The sequence below is a fragment of the Lethenteron reissneri genome, chromosome 31 (assembly GCF_015708825.2).
Source record: "Lethenteron reissneri isolate LAM-NWPU_2019-01 chromosome 31, ASM1570882v1, whole genome shotgun sequence".
Lineage (NCBI taxonomy): Eukaryota > Metazoa > Chordata > Hyperoartia > Petromyzontiformes > Petromyzontidae > Lethenteron > Lethenteron reissneri.
Window position 1 is genome coordinate 11,186,022 of NC_083809.1, and position 19,008 is coordinate 11,205,029.

The following is a 19,008-nucleotide window of genomic DNA, read 5'->3' on the forward strand; positions in this document are numbered from 1 at the left end:
GCCCCCTCGTGACTCTTTGGTTGCCCCCTCGTGACTCTTTGGTTGCCCCCTCGTGACTCTTTGGTTGCCCCCTCGTGACTCTTTGGTTGCCCCTCGTGACTCTTTGGTTGCCCCCTCGTGACTCTTTGGTTGCCCCTCGTGACTCTTTGGTTGCCCCCTCGTGACTCTTTGGTTGCCCCTCGTGACTCTTTGGTTGCCCCCTCGTGACTCTTTGGTTGCCCCTCGTGACTCTTTGGTTGCCCCCTCGTGACTCTTTGGTTGCCCCTCGTGACTCTTTGGCTGCCCCCTATGGCTCTGGCTGCCCCATTGCGGGCAGCCATTAAAAAAATAACTTAAATCTTAAAATGTTTTATCATCAAGATAATTGATTCAATATGACAAAGGAATGGGTCAATCTGGAATGTCTCAGTGACGACAACGCGTTCCACAGTCAAACTGTCGTGTTAAGGAACAATGAAACGGGGGGGGGGGTAAAACTAAATAGACGCATAATTGGTTCTTTACCCTTCTATCTGGCAACAAAACTGACACCTTTTTTGTTGCCAGATAGAAGGGTAAAGAACCAATTATCATATTTTTACTGGCAAATGAGGTCCCCATAGAGTAAATAGACGCAGTTTTTATTCCATCACCAATTTTGTTGAAGTCAGAATTTGTTTGTCGTCTGCTGTATCCTTGCTGCTGTGTTTGTGGACAAGTAGGTCTGTGTCATGTGGATATTTTGGGCACAGAAAAACAAACTGAAATGTCCTCTTCTTATTAATAATAAGTGTTACCCTTTCTGGCAATTCAACAGAGGTGTTAAGATGTTCAAACGCCAAATAGAAACCTTTTGCAAGGAATCAAGTCTGCATTGACCATACAACGCACTTGTGGTGAACATGCAAACTGATTAGCCTACACCAGACAGCCGTCTTTATCAGAGCAATGCTGTGTTGCATGTTCACCACAAGTACTGTGTGGTCAATTGGACATCTTAACACCAAAAAGTGTAAAACCTATTCTTGTTTTTTTATAATTTGATGCTGGCAAAAAAGGTCCCATGATGTGCTCCTTTTCTTGATACGTTTTGCCGCCCCCCCCTTGCCCCCCCCCCCGCCCCTTCACGGCCGCGCGAGTTCATGCCACGTGCACCGAGCCCGCCACGAGGTGGGGGCGCGGGGCGGGGGGGGGCGCCGTTCTTACCGAGATGATGCCCGCGGTGCAGGGCAGCCGCGTGTAAGGGCTGAACTTTGGCTTGGGCGGTTTCCCCGCCACTCGGTCCTTGTGCCGACGGCTGGTGATGTGCTGTGGGTGACAACGGGGGGCGGGGGGGGCACAACCCGGGTTACTACGATGTGGAGAGGGGGGGGATGCATTGCGTTAAAAATAACTGCTGTTTTCAGTTGTCGTTGACTGGAAACTTGGCAGGCGTGCGCTACGCGCATTGGCGGCTACCCCCAGAGAGAGAGAGCTCCTTATGAGCTGCGTAATCAAGCGGTTGGCGCGGGGGGCACCGCAGGCATTTCCACAAATTCACCCGCTTCCCTCGCGACGTGCACCACCCATACGTGTGGGCACTTCGCAAAGCACCGGCCGTGGTCAGGCTCAGGAAATAACCCCCCCTCCTCGGTGCGCGCGACGGTCGACTCTGCCAGGCCCGTGGTTACATTCCGGCGATTTGCTGCTAAATTGAGCACCGAGATGGTGGTCATCTGTTTACCCCCCCCCCCCCCCCCCTGCCAGTGGTGGAAATGTCACATTCCTATGGCGGGGGTGAGTCGATCCAAATGCCAACCACTGTTGACTTTCCTCCAACAAAGTGGTATTGCTTTTATCTACCCCGGTGGGATGATGGGCTGAGTTGACCCTTAACGGTCGTCGGCCGAGCCAGGCCGGCGATGAGCGCCAAGGTGGCCCTGGCTGCTCGCGGTGCCACTCAGATGGAGGCGTCCGCCGCGAGGAGCAGGAACAGAAGGGGTGCCCTCGTCAATCCACTAGATGGCACTGCAGCCTCTAACGCTGCTGGGTCATCCGCTCTTGCACGGAGCGTGGGGCGGCGGGAATATTCGACTCTACTGGTGGGCCACGTAAAAAAATTGGCGCATGCTTGTGAGCCACGTGATGTTGTTGGCGGTGCGTGTTTCAGATGTCGTGACACGGCGTGAGAATGTCTCCGCACTGGCGTCGTCTCCTTATCACACCACTCATCTTCAGCGCTCTCGTCTTCGGCTCTGGCATTGGCGTCTCAAATCCCACGAATCTGTATGTCTTTGTGCCTCGGCGAGCCGTATCTCAGAGGGCCGTAACTTGGCGGGCCACTCCCGGAGTCTTCGGTGGGTCACACGGGCTCAAGAGGGTAGTCGGCTGAAGAACCCTCGTGGAAAGCGAAAGTCAGCGGTTTCCCACTCAACTGAGTGTGGGACAGCACTGATGGAAATTCCACATTCCTATGAGGGGCGTGTCTTGTCGCAGGAGAACCACTCGTGTCGTCCTCACAGCGGTTCGGTTGTATAATTGATTTTTTATTTTTATCAACCGCGCGCCCTTAAGGGACGAACGGTTAGGGTGTTCCTCGACCGAGTCGTGAACTCGACGTTTTGACTGGAGGCCGTGTGCCCCCTCCCCCCACCACGCTGCTGCACTCAGCCAGATAGAGTGCAGCCGCAGCGTAAAATAATCGCGCGAGGGGATCGGCCCTCGCGTCGGACCTCACTCGCTCGCTCGCTGCATGTGCGGCACGTGCAGCGCGCGCCAGTGGCTGCGGTGACGAGCAGAGGCGGGGGGGGGGGGGCAGACGCCCTTTGATACCGCAAGCCTGGCACAGTTTACCACGCTCGAGCTTTGTGCCAACGCGCCGTCGGGCCCATTTAAGTGGTCCGCTTTCTGGGACGCTCGAGATGCTCACGATCCGCCGTGAACCCCTCGCTCGCTCGCTCGCACGCGTTTCGCCGCCTGCACGCGCGTGCGCCGATAAACAAACGCCGCGCACGCCAAGGATCTGGTCCGAGCCTGCGGATGAAGCTCTCTTTGCCGCCGTCGCGCCTGCTAGCAAGACGGATGATCGCTGCGTTGCTGGCTGCCTCGCTGGCTGCCTCGACTGGGAATACGATCCATCAAACCTGCCACTTTAGCGCGGGTTATGGGAGGGGGGAAACTTTGTCAAGTGTAAGCAATTCCGGCACACACGTCAAACTCCGAATGCTTTGCCCTCATCTCGGCGTCAGATGCCCATTTCGACTGCTGCACAATTGGTGCTTAATAGGGTGGCACCGAATTGGAGGGAAAAGTAGAGCGAAGGTAAGGATTGTTTTTTTGTACATGCGAAGCAGCATGGAGCCATGGCACTAGCACGTTGGCACACTGCAGATGGGAACCTGATGGTCAGAGTTCAGTTCCCAGGCGTGGCTGACGTGAGCGGCGAGGAGACTGTGAACCGCTGCTGGCACCCCACCACAGCCCATTTCACTTCACCAACCAGCACTGACCAGCATGGTGAAGTATAGTCAACAACCCCCCCTCCCCCCCCACACTACTCAAGGATCATTCTTAAGAAGTTTTTGGTTGGGTTAGATCGCGTAAATATAAGTGTGTCGTTAAAACCGCCACCACCCGACACAGTCAATTAGTGAGGTTTGTCACCTAAGTAAACCATGCCAATTCCGGTGTGTTGGAGAGCAAATCCACAACATTTACAATTCGAGTATGATGCTCGCCAGTAATTACAACGAGCATCATCAGGCGGTAGCTAGATTTGCGGAGAAATCCTCCTGTTTCGTTCTTCGGTACTCAAGGCATCCTCCATCCGGCAGTGGCGTGACAAGGACTGCAAATCACGGCACAAAAGTATTCACAGCTTCATCTCCACACGAAAACCACACGTTGGGTGAATCTCCCTCTTCATCAAAAAAAACACTGCGGGCAATTTGCCAAGGCAATGCGTTTTTGGATGTTTAGTCGAGACGTGGGCCCGGCCCAAATCGCCCCGCGTGAAACAAAACATTTGTGTAGCCCTAAAGATTGCGGTTTAAAACGATGTCTATTGATTTTCGGGCTGCGCCGGTGTTGAGTTTCGGCCAGGAGCCCGGCTGGCGCAGGCCGCACAGGAAGGGAACCCAAACCACATCCGCGGCGGTGCTGCTCGGCGGTGCGGCTGCAGTGGTGCGACTCGTTCGTGCGACGTGGCGTTTGTGCGGCGTGGCGGTGCGCTGGCGCGATGCAGCGGTGGTGCGGTGGTGCGCGGCGCTCGCCTGCTTGAGCTGCGTCTCGGAGTTGACGCGCACGTCGCACATCTCGCAGTGGAACACCTTGTTCTGGAGGCCGGACGGGTCGGCCGTGCCGGGGCCCGCGCTGCGCGAGCCGGGCCGTGGGTATGCCTTGATGCTGCCGCCGCCGCTCTGTGCCTCCAGCAGTGTCTTGTGCATGGAGCCTGGGGGTGCCGGGACGCACGGGGAGAGGCACGCGGGGACGAAGCCGTAGGCACGCAGAGGGAGGACGCGGGGACACGGGGACACGCGGGGTGAGGGCGGAATACGCAGACACGCTGCGACGCACGGGGACAGAAGAACATGACGCTGATTTCCCTATTGTGATGACGTCATTGTTGTTTGTGCCCTTGCTTTGGTGCCATTTCTTTATTTGTTTATTCATTTTTACATTTGGTCGTAGCTGTACATAGGATTTGGTCCTCATATATAATTAACGTACAGCATTCATTGGACGCAATTAGCATGAATGATGCTGTATGAAACGAAAGCATATTATGATTATTGTTGGACACGTAGACACACATGGGGGTGAGGGGAGATGGAGAGACACGCAGAGGGATGCGAGAGATGTACGCCGGCAATGGAGAGACACACACACACGCAGACACCGGCGGTCACGTACGCACGGGGACAGACACGTAGGCGCGCACAGGGCCGAGCGTGAGAGGCTCGCACGCGGTCCGGGGACCCTTCCTAATCACGCGATCGTCATGCGCGGGCACACGGCACCGACAGCGCTCCTCAAAAGTCGAGCTCCGACTGCGAATTGAAATTCCGCGCGGTTCCTCTGTAACGCGCCACCGTTCGTCATGCCTGCCCTGCAATGCGACGTTCTAATTTGATTTCTGAAAGTTAGCGCGTTTGCTGCACCTGGAGACGGAATCTGTTGGCCACTTAAAACCGCTCCCGACGTGGATTTGCGGTGAGCGTTTTGGAGCTCTGCGCTGTCTGGCAAAGTATGAACCTCGCCATTACTAGTCCTGCCACTGGTGGTGCCTCTGTGTAGGGCCCAATTTAGCCTTTGTATTTATTTTAACGTAGCTGTACGTGTACATTAACTCAGCCGAGCAGCTTAAGGAGGTGCTTGTTAAAGCGCCAAGCCTGACGGCACGCAGCGTGCCAGCTTTAACGGGATAACCGTGCCGTGCCTCGCAGAGGTTATTAGGAACCTGGACTACAAAATCCAGCGTGGATCGGCTTTTTTTAAGGGGGGAGCATATTGAGCAGCGGTGGACAGTCCCAAGTGGCGTGACGTCGTGTGTCGTCTCTCGGCCGTAAAATTCGGGGGGCGGCGGAGACGCTGGCCGTCGTGATGAAGACTTGTCCTGCGGCCCACGGCTCCGAGTGGCACCGCTGTTTGACGGGGTTTTCGTCTCGTTTACTTTCCAACATTCTCGGCTTGGGAAGTGTCGCAGGTGGTGCCGCTGCGTAACGCGTGGCGGGAGACCGCCGTGATTAAAGACTCGCAACCGCGGGGCTCTGTAGCCGACGTCTGGCCGCGCTTTGGGGCACGCAGGCGCTGCCGAAACGGAGCCTTGGTCCCTCGCAGCCGGTGGGTGGTCCCGTCGGGGGCGAAGCCCGGACCCCACGTGCGGCACCCGGGATGCCGCAGGCTAACGGATCCACGGCTGCGCGATCGGAGTGGGCCCACAGGGGTACCCCACGGAGAGTTGGGGCCCTCTGCCGCGAGCCGTACCGTTGTTGTGAGCCTCCATCTGCGACTGCGAGTTGAGAGCCACTTTGCAGAGGGAGCAGAACAACGCCGCTTTGGCCTTCTCGTCTCCCTCCGCCTTGGCGTCCCCGCCCTTGTCCTCCTCGTCCTTTGCGGCCGCGTCTCCACACGCCTTGGCGTCTTCCGCCGGGCCGCTGCTCGCCGCCCCGGAGCGCGTGCTGCTGGGCAGGGCCGGGCTGAGCTGTAACACAAGAGCGGGCGCAGCGCCGGGTCAGGCCCCGCGGCCAGAACGATGTCACCGGCGCTCTGCCGAGTCACCGGCGATGGACACTCACCCCGCCGTAGCGCATGGGTGCGGCTGTGTGCTCCACGCACAGTTGGGGCGTTCAAATTCGACACTTTCTGCAATTGATGGGGAAATCATCGCGCTGAAAACAATTATAATGTGGTGGTCACACGATGGGCATGAAAGGCGTGATGGGAGCCGTGGCTTCGGCTGCTTGCATGTCGTTGCAAGATAGCAGTCTCGGCAAGTGCCAAATATAAGCAAATGCGGCGACGCGCGGCACATGCTTGTGCGTGTGCCCACATTGTGACCAGAAAGTGGCGTGGTCCTTTGTATGGTTCGTAAGTAGCAATGGTGATGTAATTATAATCAGCGCATTTGCAAACCCGCACCCCTGAGAGAGTCACTGAACGTAAGTCATTAATGCCTGTAATCTTCCAGGCCAAGGAAATTATTTCAAGCGTGGCTTTACATTCAAAGCTGCAAAAAAAAGATCATTTTGCTCATGGCCATCAGCGGCAGCTCGTATTTTATCTCTCATCCACCGTTATTATATTTATAAGCATATACATTTTTAAAGTCAAAAATTAAATTTCTTGTAAGATTAATAACGCAGCAGAGGTAGGCTGTGTGGATTAGGCTTAAATGATCCTTTCAGGGGAAAAGCTAAAAAAATGAAAGCGCCGGCTGAATACCATGCACGGCATTAATCACCTTTGAAGGCTTGGCTCCATCCGTCTCAGTGGGACCGCAGCACGGCACGGTGGCGCCCGTCCCGCTGCGCTCGAGGCCGCCATAGCCGCCCTCCCGGCTCGAGCCGAGGTCGTCCGGGCCCGGAGGCGCGACTCCCAGCGCCACCGCGGAGTCGGCGGCGGCGGCGGCTCCGCTCGGAGCCGCCTGCCTGGGCACGGCGCCGGCAAAGTCTTGCTCGGCAGGCTCGTCGGCATGGCCGCTGGTGCTCGCGGCGCCCGAGCAGTCGAGGGGTCCTCGGGCGACGCTGCACGCGCCGGGTTGAGCCGCGACGGAGACGACGCCGCCGCCGGGTGCCGGGTCGGCGCCGTCGCTCGCCGAGCGCTGCGCTTGGAGGCTGGCGGAGGCGCTCTCCGCCAACAGAGGTCCCCCGTCTGCTTCTGACGACATCAGCGAAAAACGTCTGAGAAGCCGCTGGGTTACGGTCGTTGCGTTGTTGTTTTGTTTGGTCAAGTGAGCGTCGAGGTAACGCTCGTCTCCCGTTCGAAGTCCCGAGCCAGCGGTGGCAATTCTGCATATCTATGGCAGGGGTGAGTCTATCCCATGGAACAATACACATTTATTACTTTATCCACCCCGCAAGGATGATGGCCCGAGTCAATCATCAACGAGTATTTGAACTCGCAGCCTTCCGGTTGCTTGCAGCTCGCTGCCACTGCTGAGCCAGTTCGCCGTTTGGTGATAAGCGTGCGCACGTCGTAATGAAACGCTTCTACGATTTGGAAACAGGAGCAGCCAAGGTCACTGCACGCTCCGATCCACGTTCTCGCGCGAATCGAGCCTCATGGCAACGTGCTCACCCCCCATGCTCGCGGCATCGCCGGGGGTGCCTGTATCGGTTACGTTGTCAGGATGCGTCTGATAGGGAGTGTTTTTTATTATTATCCTGACCATGAAGGAATTCTTCTGGGCCAGTGAAACTTGCAACTTTCCTTCTCGGTGCCATTTCCAGACAGTGTTGCACATGTTTCCCATCGTGGATGAGTTTGGCTCTGGAACCAGGATCTGGCTGAGTAATGACCTCTCCTCGTTACTCCTTCCAAATGCCTCTCCACGGACGGGAGACTGCATTCTCGCATCATCATCATCACATGAGAGGAATTCTCGCTGTTAACCGCACACGTTTGTCACCGGACTGGTGCGGGCGCTTTCTCCGCAACTGCAGGAACTTGCTCACAGCTCGACAACGACAGCTTTTACATCTTCAACGGGGCCTCCACCTCGCTGGATATGAATCGCTTGCACTGCCCTTCAAGGGGATGGACGGGCGCTTTGAATCACACGCAAACGCTCGGGAAAACACTATCGCCACACAAGCGTCAGCTGTGCCATTTTACAATCATACATTCACGGCGACGGTGAAAACATCTTCAATTTCACGTACATTTTGGTTCCCAGCCAAAAACAAACTGTATTTTACATTGAGCAATACAGCTCTTTTTCAGAAGCAACCTGGCCACAAATGATAGCTCAACGAAGTGGCTTTTGACGTGGAAATGTATAGCAGCCAAATACTCTAAACGCGTGATATTGGTTCTAAATGTGGACCCGGAGAAAAATCCACACGACCATGGAGAGAGAGAGACACGCAAGCTCCAAATATACAGCAGCAGGCGTCAGGGTCGGGATCGAATCCACGACCTCCTGTATTATACCAGTCGAGGTAGAACCTGACAGTCACGTGACCCCACACAGAGGTGATGACACCCTTTGCAAAAAGCAGCTGCCGGGCGCTCGCGTGCGGGTGTGTGTCCGAGCGCTGGCGCAGGCCACCTTCTGTGGGCGCGAGGTCGCTCCCATCGCCACGGGAGGGTGCGGTCGGAGCGCAGGCCGGCTGGGCGGGGGTGGTCCCGTCCTTGCCTGGCTCACGCTCGGCCTGGTCGGCCGTGTCACCCGCCTGCTTGGCCTTGCTGATCTCCAGGGCCTTGAGGCGCTTGGCGTGCTTCCCGCCCTTGTAATGTGCCGTGGCCTGGCTCTGCGAAGTGGAGGTTGCGCGTGACGGGTAACGCGTTAACGGCGAGACCGGGCGGACAGCGAGGTGTTAAACGTGAATTAATGGCTACGCAGGGAGCACGCCCATGGGAAATGTACAACCCCCACTGACAGTAATGAACGGGCGAGAGTGAAATACAGACCGTTTCGCGAAAACAGCACGATGTGCGTACCAAATCAAGGCGTGTGCCTCCCACCGGCATCTCCCGCGAGCACCGAGAGCTACTCCTACCGGAGTCGTAGGAAAACGACCACTCGGGCCGTGGTGTTTAAACTCGCTGTGGACTTCCTGAGACAATCGTTATGCGCTCGCGGGAGTTTCCAGGACCCTGTTGATTCTTGGCAGTTTTATTGGCGCCAGAGTCGAGTCTACGGAGTCGCCGTACAGAATGCACGCACGGGTTCGGCCGTGGGAAAGGCAGGGAGCATCCCGCAGGCCGGCCGCGGGAAGGAGGGAGCCCAGCGGTGGCAAACTCGTTGCGTTGCCATACCTTTTTTCAAAACACCCGAATCCGGGCAGCGTCAACACCAAAAAAAACCAAAACGTTGAAAGGGGTCGTAGTGAACATCAAGAGGTGGGGATCGAGGTAGAGTTGGCATTGATGGGCGGATATCACTGCTGTATGTAAGCGGGCGAGTTGGTTATGGGTAGGGCTGGTACTTGTGGCTGGCGAGTTGGTTATGGGTAGGGCTGGTACTTGCGGTCGGGGTATAGCTAGTACTAATTGATTCGTGCGATTGTCTACGTATGGTGCGAGAAAACAAGTTCAGCATACATACGTACAGAAGCTGCTTGGCTAATTGGCTATGGTTAGGGGCTAGTGCCAGTGCCAGGCTGGCTGGTTGGTTCGGGTTGGCGGGTTGGCTGATGTGCTCAGCCATCAAACCGCTCGCCTCTCCCCCCACCCCCCAAATTGCGTGGCATGGCCCTTTCAGAGTTTGGGCCATTCTTTCGTCTCCGGTGCCCACAAGGACCTCCAGGGGAAATGTGCGTCAATACTTAATTATCCCAAAAGTGGTCCGTCGATATGTCCGTTAGCGCACTTGCGTGCGTCTCCCGACTTCTTCAAGCAGGCGGTCTGATGCTGCCGGTGGGCCATCCGTCAATGCCGGCGCATTAAGGAAAGTGATTAGGGCCTCAGTATTGGACGGCCAGACCCAATGCTGCTGGCCTGGTTCTGTTTGCAATCTCTTCCCCGCCCCCACCAACCCCCTACCTCCACCCACCCACCCCCACCACTCACCCCCCCCCCCCCCCGGCTCCTGATTGTGTGGGTTTCGAAGTTTTAATTCCGCCCGTGCAAGCTCGAGAGATGGGACAAGGACACTGGGAGAACGGTGCCACTTGACACCAACGGCGCGCATCTTCCAAAGGAGCCGTCTCAACTCCTTTGTTTGGAGAATTCTAAAAATTTACAATTTTAATGGAAATTTCCATCTTTCTGCGTGAAAAAAGCACCGTTATTGTCGAATAATCTCAACTCCAGAGAGAATGCGTGCGCAGATGTCTGCGCGGAGCTTATTCGCAAGACGGCATTATGTTCGCTGAACAAAAAACGTGAAGACCGATCATTATGAATTCTTTCCAGTGATTTGAATTCAAAAGTCGATGGTGTGCAGTGAATGGGTGAGCTTGTGAATCATTTCACCAAGGCCATTACCGGAGCACTTGCGTGGACGTGAACGCAACCAGAATCCGCACTTCTCCGATAGCGCTGTGACGAGCGGACATTTTTCCCCCCCAGTTTTGCCCGCGGAATATTTAGTGCGATGTCTGATAATCAATGCGGGAATAAAGCCGCATCGACGCCACTTCGCTGTGATAACGTACACTGAGGACGACGTGAATTGGTCTCCTGGGAGCACACAGTCCAGTAAAACATGACTCCTAAGCAGGACATTTCTGAACCTCGTCTCCCGAAGGTCCCCGAAACTCCGATGTCACACGAGATCTAAAACGAGGACGCCTGTGCTGCAGTCATTGTAGACGCAGTCTGCAGTGCCGGAACCACTGGTGTCTTGCTGGACATGCACCCGAAGCACTACGGGCCAGGGTAGCGGTGATGAAGAGACCCTTAAAAGCCCCGTTCTGCTCATGAACGCCACGCGTATGCAGAGCAGATTTACTGCGGCCAATTAAACGGGCCTGGCCGAGCGCAATTACCAGCGCTGAGGAACGAGATGCTGGGGCTTCGCTGGGCGTGAGCATTCGCGCACTGATCCATTTCTATGTATTAATCGCAGTCCCACAGGAAGGCCAGAGGTGATTGGTCAATTGGTTCAATCAGTGGGGGGGGGGGGGGGGGGGGGGTTGCTTATTTATTTACTTGGTGCGTTTTCTTTCACTTGGCAATTTACATCGCAGAATTGCATTCGATGAAACGTGGGACGTTAAGGGGACGCCGCTTCCAAAACGCAGCTCGCGAGGGCGCATTAATGGCGCTGGCGCCAGCAGCGATGGCCGCGTTGTGATGTTTCCTAATTAGAGGCTTATATTTAGATGAGGTCAACGAATACATGGATGAATGCGGGGACACGTGTAGTCGTTTAAGACGGCAACCCCTCCGAATCCCGAGGTCAGAATATCCCGTTTTAACCCAGTTGTGCCAGCGGTGATCGAGTTTGAACGAACGCTCGACTGTGACGGAGCTCGATACCGCGGCAGAAGCACAGTCGGGGGAGGTCGAGTTCATCTGGCATCCCTCGCCGTGGTCTCCCGTGTGTGGCGAGGGGGCACAGGAGCCGCTCGGAGGCCCCCCCACCCCCCCACCCGCCCCACCAAATCGCACGATGGTTACCATCCAACGAAGAGTCGCGTGGCTCCTTATCTGACAGCAGCTGCGCGCAGACGCACAACCATGCAGTTGCACAAGCGCATCGTTACAGACGCGCGGACAAATGCTCGCACAGACTCGGACAAAAGGCAAAGATCCCCCATGAAGTTTTAACAGACTGTTGGGGCAAGTGCTGTTCACGAGCACCTATGAAGACCAGCACGGCACACGAGGGGGTGGGTGGCCAGCATCACGCCCGGCCCCAAGTGGTGATATTTACACACTGCACCAGGTACTCATTTGAGGCTGAGTCGACCTAGGGGATGTCCAGGACTGGTTCAGATAATTGTCACTGGTGTTGGCCGTGAGCGGGAATGGAACTTGGGTCGCCGGGTTCGTAGAGCTGCGCGCTAACCGCTCCACCACTGCTCCCCGCACATACTCACACAGAAACAGGCGCTCAAAGTTGGCATCGCCTTACAGTGCACGGCAATACACCTAGAGATAGTGAACCACCCTGCATGATGCAGAGGCATCTCGTGGAAACAAGGCTCATGTTTGGGTTAAAAAATATATATATTATTCCAGATTTGTTGGCAAATCAAAGCGAACATTATCTTGCACATCGTGACGCACCATGAAAAATAAGAGTAATTCTGAGAATGTGAATGGAATGTAAGCTTCGGTTGATGAGGGTTGAAAAAATAAATAACAACTAAAAATAACATTTTGAATGTCTAACTCCGACCTGGTGACCTGAAGCATGTGTTTATGTAATGTAAGGGGCTTGTTAGGTAACCCGGCTTCTGCGATTCTTGTGAAGGGAACAGTGGATGGTGGCCCGTGTGTTGTGCGAACACGGCTCCAAGACACGGCAAAATTACAAACTCTTAATTACTCTGAAACTCGGCAATGTTTTTGAAAGGCCGCGTGCTCACTTTTCATCATTTCATGAAAAGTGTGTTTAAATATTAAATTGCCATTTACCATTACTACATGTCAAACAGTTACATAATTTCGCTGAACCGAAAAAAAAGTACACGCCAACCTACACACCACGCACGCAAGCCATCCCCGGCGGGGGATTTAATACAATTAACTCCTGAATTGAATATCAAATGTTACCAACGCTGTCTTTTCATTTGTGAAGAGCAAAGCGAGCACCGGTTGGCCTCCCGCTGCCACCAACGCAAACGCCCCACGTCAACGGTACAAAGATGTCGCCCCCCCCCCCCCCCCCCCGACTGTCGCTCAGCTTCAACTCCGCATTCACGGTTCATTCATTTGTACCCTGGTCATGCGCATGGGCGCCACGGTGGCGAGATGTGAGCTTCCTCGTCTGGTATACAGGAGGTTGTGTACTCGGATTGCGAATGATGTGGATTTGCTCTCCAACACACCGGTGTGCTGCACTAGTAACGAATTGGCCACGTTCTGTTAATGTGACAAACCTTACTAGTTGGCTGTGTCGGGTGCTGGGCAGGTTTGACGGCACATTTATATTTACGCGATTCAACCCAAAAACCCTATATTATGGAGGAGGTTGTGGGTTCGATCCTGACCCTGATACCTGTATATTTGGAATGTGTATGTCTCTCACGTGGATTTTTTTTCTCCGGGTCGTCCGGGTTTCCCTCCACATTTAGAAACACGCGTTTAGAGTATTTAGCTGCTAAAGATTCCCACGTGAAAAGCCGCTTCGTTAAGCTATCATTTGTGATAGCAAGGTCGCTTCTGAAAAGGGAGCGATATAGCTCAGTGAGTGGGCCTTACTTGGCAAAATAAACATAGTTATAGGTTATTGATCAATTTTAGCATCAAATCATGCGCACTATCTGATGCTGGGATCACGTACGAGTCAATCGAGGATTTGTCCCGATTCGGGGGTCATGACTTGGGGTCAGAGGTCGGTTGTCTTTTTACTCATTTGAACCGTCTCATCGGATCTCATCGGTATAATCCCACTCTTTCCATTACCCTCATCGCAGCGTTCTGTGCGCGTTGTGGCCCACACGTGTGTGGCGTGCCTGCCGTGGCAGGTTGCGGGTTTGTTGTCCGGGTATGCAAAGCGTGCCGAGTGTATTGTGGCCGGGTATGGGAAGTGTTGGCAGACCGGTGTCACGTGGCTGTGGAGTGGGTGGTGTGGCCGCACTTGGGCCATGTGGCCAAACGAGTTGTGGCCGGTTTGTAGCTCGTGTGCCGGGTGCAACCTCTCCCTCACGCGGGAGTGGGCACGCGCATGCGAGGTGAGAGCCGTGCGGGAGAGGTGAATCGCATTTTGCTCCGAGGCCGTTGAGCGCGATTTCCCGGGTACACGCGCCGTTGACCCATGTTCCCGCCGATCAATGTCAGGCTGGAACTAAATGCTTGCGAGCGTCACGACAGCGTAAAAAACCCAGTGCCTCAATCTGTTCCGTTGCTGGCCAAACCGAAAGAGCACACTCGTTAATTATTCACGTAAAAAAGACACGTCTCGCCGTCTCGGGAGAGGGTTTGGTTGTGGTACGTCGAGAGAGGCCACATGGGGGAAGCGAGCGCCGATGGCGACCTCCCTCCCTACCTCCCTCCCTTTGCGGGCGACGCAGGCCGCCGTTCTGACGAAGGCTCGTGGATTACGACGGGGCCGGGCAGGACGATCCATTACTTCGCCCGTGCACCCGGTGGGAGTTCGCCGCAATGAATTGTGCACACACCTGGCCGCATTGCGCGCACGCTCTGGGATGAAAACCACATCGCTATTAACGATCGTTAAAAATCCTTATCCATTAGGGGTCCACCGCAGGAATCTCAAACATGTATAGAGCGTCCGTGCCAGGGGCTAGGGGGGATGGGGAGACGCGCTTTGCGCGGGCGACTATTTGGTTTTGAGAGTTGCGACGACGCGGGGACCGCTCCGGGGTGTTTGTGGATCGTGTGCGTTTAGCGGTGCCCGGGAGAATGGGTGGTCTTTGAATAAACAATCTGCACACGGAGAGATATTTTTGTAGGGCAGACGCCGACAGGCGCAGACTTGCATGGGCACGACTCTCTCCCCGCTCGCGTTGGCACAAAGGAAACATTTCTTACGGTTGACGGGATTGTTTGCGCTCATCACAACATCGTGGGTGTTGTTCACACGGCAGTCGCCGGCGCACCCGAACAACTTCCTGTGCAGAGCACCCAGAAAACTCATCATATCAATTTAATAGTTTAACTGTAACGTTGGGCGAGGGTTTCCACCCCTACTTCTCCACACATGACCATTCTGCCTCCATTTTGATTTGGTGTTTAAGTTTTCTGGGTGTTGTTCTTGGCACTGCTGCAGCTCGGCTAACTGAAAGGGCTACAGTGCTCAAAATAGCGCCAAATGGACGTTGAGACGTCTCTGGTAATTAAGGCAACATTTGCGGTGTATTGCAAGTGTGTGGGCGGCTATTTTTTGTTTAATAGTACGCAAGGGATGAAACGTTCTAAGGATTTTACTCGCATCTATTTATGGTAACCAAGGACATTGGTGGCTTCAGGACAAGATGGTTAAAAGGGATTATGACAATGAAGGCAATTCAATATGGAGTCCCTAAGAGCGATCGTGAAGCCGGGCGATTGGCTCTCCTTGGTGGATCTCAAGGACACATATCTGCATGTTTCCATGGACGTAAGAAAAAACACTGAGGAGCACTCTATGTATATATGTTGAACTTCTTTTGCACCGTACGTAGCCAACTACTTGATTACTGTGACATCGTGTATAAATCAGCCCTAAGTACTGTACTGAAGAAGCTTGACTCAATGTATCACTCGGCCTTAAGATTTGCATTGAACTGCCCATATAGGACTCATCACTATGATCTCTACATTGGGTCAAACTTAACATCTCTCAATGTTCGACGGCTTGTGCATCAGATCTTATTTATTCATGATGTGCTTACAAAAAAATCCGCAGATTACCTGCTGGATCTCCTCTCTGTTTCAAAGAACAAATTTGACCTAAGGTCTACACTCATTTACCAGCTTCATATTCCCTATTGCCATACATATACTGGAGGAAGGGCCTTTGCTATTGATGCCCCCAGGGTCTGGAATGCTATTGCCAATACACTGCAACTTGAATCACTACCTATGAGATCTTCACTCAAAATTGCTCTAGAGGAGTTGTACACCCCTAGCTGCCACTGCAATTTAGTGGCCTAAAATACAATGTTTCACTCTGGATGATTGCTGCAAAGTATGATCTGTGTTTTGATTTTGTGTGCTGATCTTAAAGGTGCATTGAAAAATGTTGATACTCCGACATGCTCCTACTGTTGTGGAGTGACTCATGCAGCCACCTATGGCTGCAGAGTTTGGTAGTACATGTTGTTTACGTCGTTTATTATGAATATTCGGTCACAGTTCCTATAACCACTGTTTCATTGCTTTTATGGCTTTATTTAGGTAATTTTCGAAAAGTTTTTTGGTTTGGCCATGTTTGTTTGTTGTAGTACAGAGTTAGACTGATGGCCTAAATCTAAGTTGTCTTGTGGTTGTTGTTGTTTGACTTGCATCCCACTGGGATATTTGCACACAATGTTGGTGTACGGTGCTTTTTCTACAATATTTTGCTGCCTTTTCTTGGATTTTCTGTTTGCACATAGTCACTATAAGATGTATTCTTGTTCATGTTTTTGCTTTTTGTTTGTTGCGGTTGCACCCGATTCAAGAGCCGAATGGCTCACAGGGCTATACCTAATAAATGAACTTGAACTGTGCTAGTAGGAGGTGCGGGGAAAGGACAACAACCTGACTGATCAACACTGTGCAAGGGTGGGTGTTCACGAAAAGTTTAATCACTGGAGGGCAGTGTTCGGCAGGTTGCCGGAGATGGGTGGCGGGGGCATGTGAGACTGTTCCTGTGACCTGCGGCTACAAGGCAGCCACGGTGGAGGTGGCTCCATGGGCCCGGTTGGGAGGCTTGCCCTGGGGGAGTGGGCACGCGAGTGCCAGTAAGTGACACGCAGGTTTGGACACCCGACGGTGGACTGGTTTCCCTCTGAGGAGAACGCCAAGACGACCGTGTGCTTGCGTCCAGGTTTTTGGCAACGGGAGGCCATCGTGATGGACGCAATGTGAGTGAGCGGGACAGTTGAGGCATGTGTTCCCGCCTCCCCCCCCCCCCTCGTTCCAAAGATTTTGATTTTGGATAAGGTCAGGAGGGAAGGAGCAGAGGTGATTTTTTTGACCACGCCGAATTGGCTCAGGACGAAGTAGATCTCTGACCTCTTGGCCATGACGGTGGGAGAAGCCTGGCAGCTCCTGTTGAGAGCACACCTGCTCAGCCAAAGGGGTGCGTGGTGTTAAGGCCTGGCACTGAACTTGATGGCCTGGTGATTGAGAGGGCCTGATTTAGTGGGTGGGGTCTATATGTTGAAGTTCAGGATCGACTAAAGTCAAAGAGGGGGGGCCTCAATATAGACCGTGTATAACTCTCCTTGGAGGTGTTTCCGAGCGTGGTGCGAGGAGGACCTCGATCCTGCAGAATGCCGGGTGGCAGGGGTGGGAGGGATTCCACAGGGGTCTTTGTCTGGCAGTGCTGCAGGTCAGCTGAAGATCAGGGCACCGGCCAATTCAGCTCTTTACGAGAATGTCAGGGAAGCCAGGTTGGGACGAAAGATCCTGTCCAGGCCTCTAGGACCATGAAGCAGGAGAGGTCGCCAGCGGGGCCTGGGGTTGTTCACTGGAGCCTGCGTTGAGAGTTGAATACGCTCGGTGGTCCTCCCTTAGTACTCCTCGCTGCTTGCATGGTCAGGTTCTTAACTCTGAATACGTTTTTTTTCATGGCAGCAATAACGTCTGCCAGGACAACCTTCTGATTTGGAAACACACGCTATATAATCCTCACCACTTATTCCTAAAAACCTGGCAGGACCCTCCTGAAAAAGAGTCTTGAGACTCGGATGAGGCTTTCCTAAGTGAACAAGCGTAGCAATAATGCCTCCAGCGGAGCTGCACGGGGGTTGCTTGTGTCAGAAGTAGCGGTGCGCCTGGGAACAGTAGCGAGTGGGGTGGAGGGGGAAGGGGCAGGCACTCCGAGACCTTTGTGGCCCGCGCGAGCCGCCCTCACCTCGGAGTTGAAACGGAGCTGGCACACGTTGCACGAGATGACGTGGCGCTTGCGCGGCGGGAGATGCAGGTGGAAGGGTGCGAGCAGCGCCTTCTGCATGGGGTCCATCTGCGGGTTGGGGGAGAGAGGGTGGGGGGAGAGAGGGTGGGGGGAGAGAGGGTGGGGGGTGAGAGGGTGGGGGGTGAGAGGGTGGGGGGTGAGAGGGTGGGGGGTGAGAGGGTGGGGGGTGAGGGGCCCTGAGACGTGGTCACCTTCACATCCGATCTGCACCGGGGGAGCAAGGGCCATTCCAGGAATGGATCTTCAGGGTTCTTTGCCTAGGCCTGGTGGCCTTGGCAGGATCGGCAAAGAGAAGGAGAGCTGATGGCCGGCCTGCGGCTGGCTATTGCCACTGTTGCTCGCACGGCTGCCAATGTTTGTTACTGCGTACAAGTTTTCTAAGCAACGCACAAAAAACCCACGTGTATTATACATAATATATATTTACAACCTTGTGTAAAGTGTTAGAAGTTGCTTAGAAAACTGGTACGCGGTAAAAAAAAAGGAGTTTACAAATCGGTAGGGGATGGCAAGAGATGTGTAAAAGTTGCCATCGCAGGGGGCCTGTGGCACGCATGAGGCTCCACCCGGCGCTCTCCCACCCGCGTCCGCCCGCCCCGTGCCAGCGTACTTCCTCACCCCGCCGAGCCACTGACCCGACACCACGGTGCCAACCCGCAAATGCCGCCGGCATTGTCGTCGTGGCGTACACCAAGCAGGCGCCGCGGGCACTCGTGGCGTCTCCGCCCTCTCACGTTCGCGATTCTCACTGATCGTTCGTGACAGCCGTCTGCAAGTCGTGCGCCATGGGAGGATGGCACGTGAATTATATATACGCACACGGCCCATGACACCACGATATATTAATTATTTGCCGCATAAATATATAACCGCGCATTTGCATTACAAAAAAAAGGGATCATGGCAAGTAGAAAAAAAGTGTGCGTCCCTGACGAAGATTCATGTCTGTGTTTTTAACCTTTTGTACGGAGAATATTTGGGCTAAATGCTCTGCAAAGTATCAATAATAAATATAATGTAATCCGCTGGGCGGATTGTTATCTCTGCTGTTTTGTGTGGGGTCTCCCCGGGGTGCTGCGGGCAACATAATCAGCAGACGAGAGAGGCACATTAGCATTGTTTAACTGATGGCAACATCAGCGAGCAAT

The 19,008-nt window shown here is 54.2% G+C and overlaps 1 protein-coding gene across 6 annotated transcripts in view; it reads right to left on the minus strand.

The window, feature by feature from the left end:
* Window positions 1–19,008, minus strand: part of LOC133349799 (zinc finger protein 385D-like) — a 134,218-nt gene that overhangs the window by 6,496 nt on the left and 108,714 nt on the right. For 4 of the 6 annotated variants that reach the window (XM_061563567.1, XM_061563563.1, XM_061563568.1 and 1 more), the window contains 6 exons: window positions 17,801–17,908; window positions 8,729–8,930; window positions 6,920–7,335; window positions 5,944–6,160; window positions 4,230–4,408; window positions 1,186–1,287 (listed from right to left, as the gene is read on the minus strand). In XM_061563567.1, coding sequence (XP_061419551.1) covers window positions 1,186–1,287; window positions 4,230–4,408; window positions 5,944–6,160; window positions 6,920–7,335; window positions 8,729–8,930; window positions 17,801–17,908 — 1,224 coding nt within the window. The remainder of the gene's footprint in view (window positions 1–1,185; window positions 1,288–4,229; window positions 4,409–5,943; window positions 6,161–6,919; window positions 7,336–8,728; window positions 8,931–17,800; window positions 17,909–19,008) is intronic. The other 2 variants (XM_061563565.1, XM_061563564.1) reach the window with 2 other exon arrangements.